Source organism: Triticum dicoccoides, chromosome 4A (genome assembly GCF_002162155.2).
Source record: "Triticum dicoccoides isolate Atlit2015 ecotype Zavitan chromosome 4A, WEW_v2.0, whole genome shotgun sequence".
NCBI lineage: Eukaryota > Viridiplantae > Streptophyta > Magnoliopsida > Poales > Poaceae > Triticum > Triticum dicoccoides.
In genome coordinates, this window is record NC_041386.1 from 524,978,583 (window position 1) to 524,979,117 (window position 535).

Here is a 535-nt window from a genome sequence, read left to right on the forward strand (position 1 = left end):
CGAAGACGCAGCGGTTCTGGGGGCCCGCGGGGGCGGCCGCCATGCTCAGCTGAGATCGCCGGCGGCGGCGCGTGGCGGCATCGGCGGCTGGGTAGGGACCGGAGGCGGTGGTGCGCTGCTGCTGTTCGCGGCTTGCCTCGCTATTTCCAGCGAGTCTGGCCTGGTCTGAATACGTTTCCGCGGTCTCGGTGCCCAGGTGTTCGTTTATATTGATGTTACGTTTCCGTTTCCGTTTGCGTGCTCACTTCAGAGTTAAACCAACAGCAGGATTGCAATGAAGGCCTGATCATAAAAAAAATCAAAAACACTAACGCCCACCCAACTTGCCCACACGTGTGGGCGTTACCCAACTCGCCCACATGCCTGGATCGTCGTTCACTGTCTTTTGCACGAATCTTGGCACGAAAAAGTGGATTTGGTGTGCCACGTAGGACGGGGCTGGTGTGTGGGCGTTGAAGAATTTGCCCACACACCCGCACCACGCTGTTTGCCAGCTGCATTGTGTGGGCGAACTGCTTTTCGCATAGCCACCAAC

At 58.1% G+C, this 535-nt stretch overlaps 1 protein-coding gene across 1 annotated transcript in view; it reads right to left on the minus strand.

Moving 5' to 3' along the window:
* The window catches only part of LOC119286528 (cleavage stimulating factor 64-like), a 5,874-nt gene extending 5,689 nt beyond the window's left edge, over window positions 1–185 (minus strand). Inside the window, exon 1 of the mRNA XM_037565909.1 lies at window positions 1–185. Coding sequence (XP_037421806.1) covers window positions 1–43 — 43 coding nt within the window. The 5' untranslated portion in view covers window positions 44–185.
* Between the last annotated feature and the right edge of the window lie 350 nt (window positions 186–535).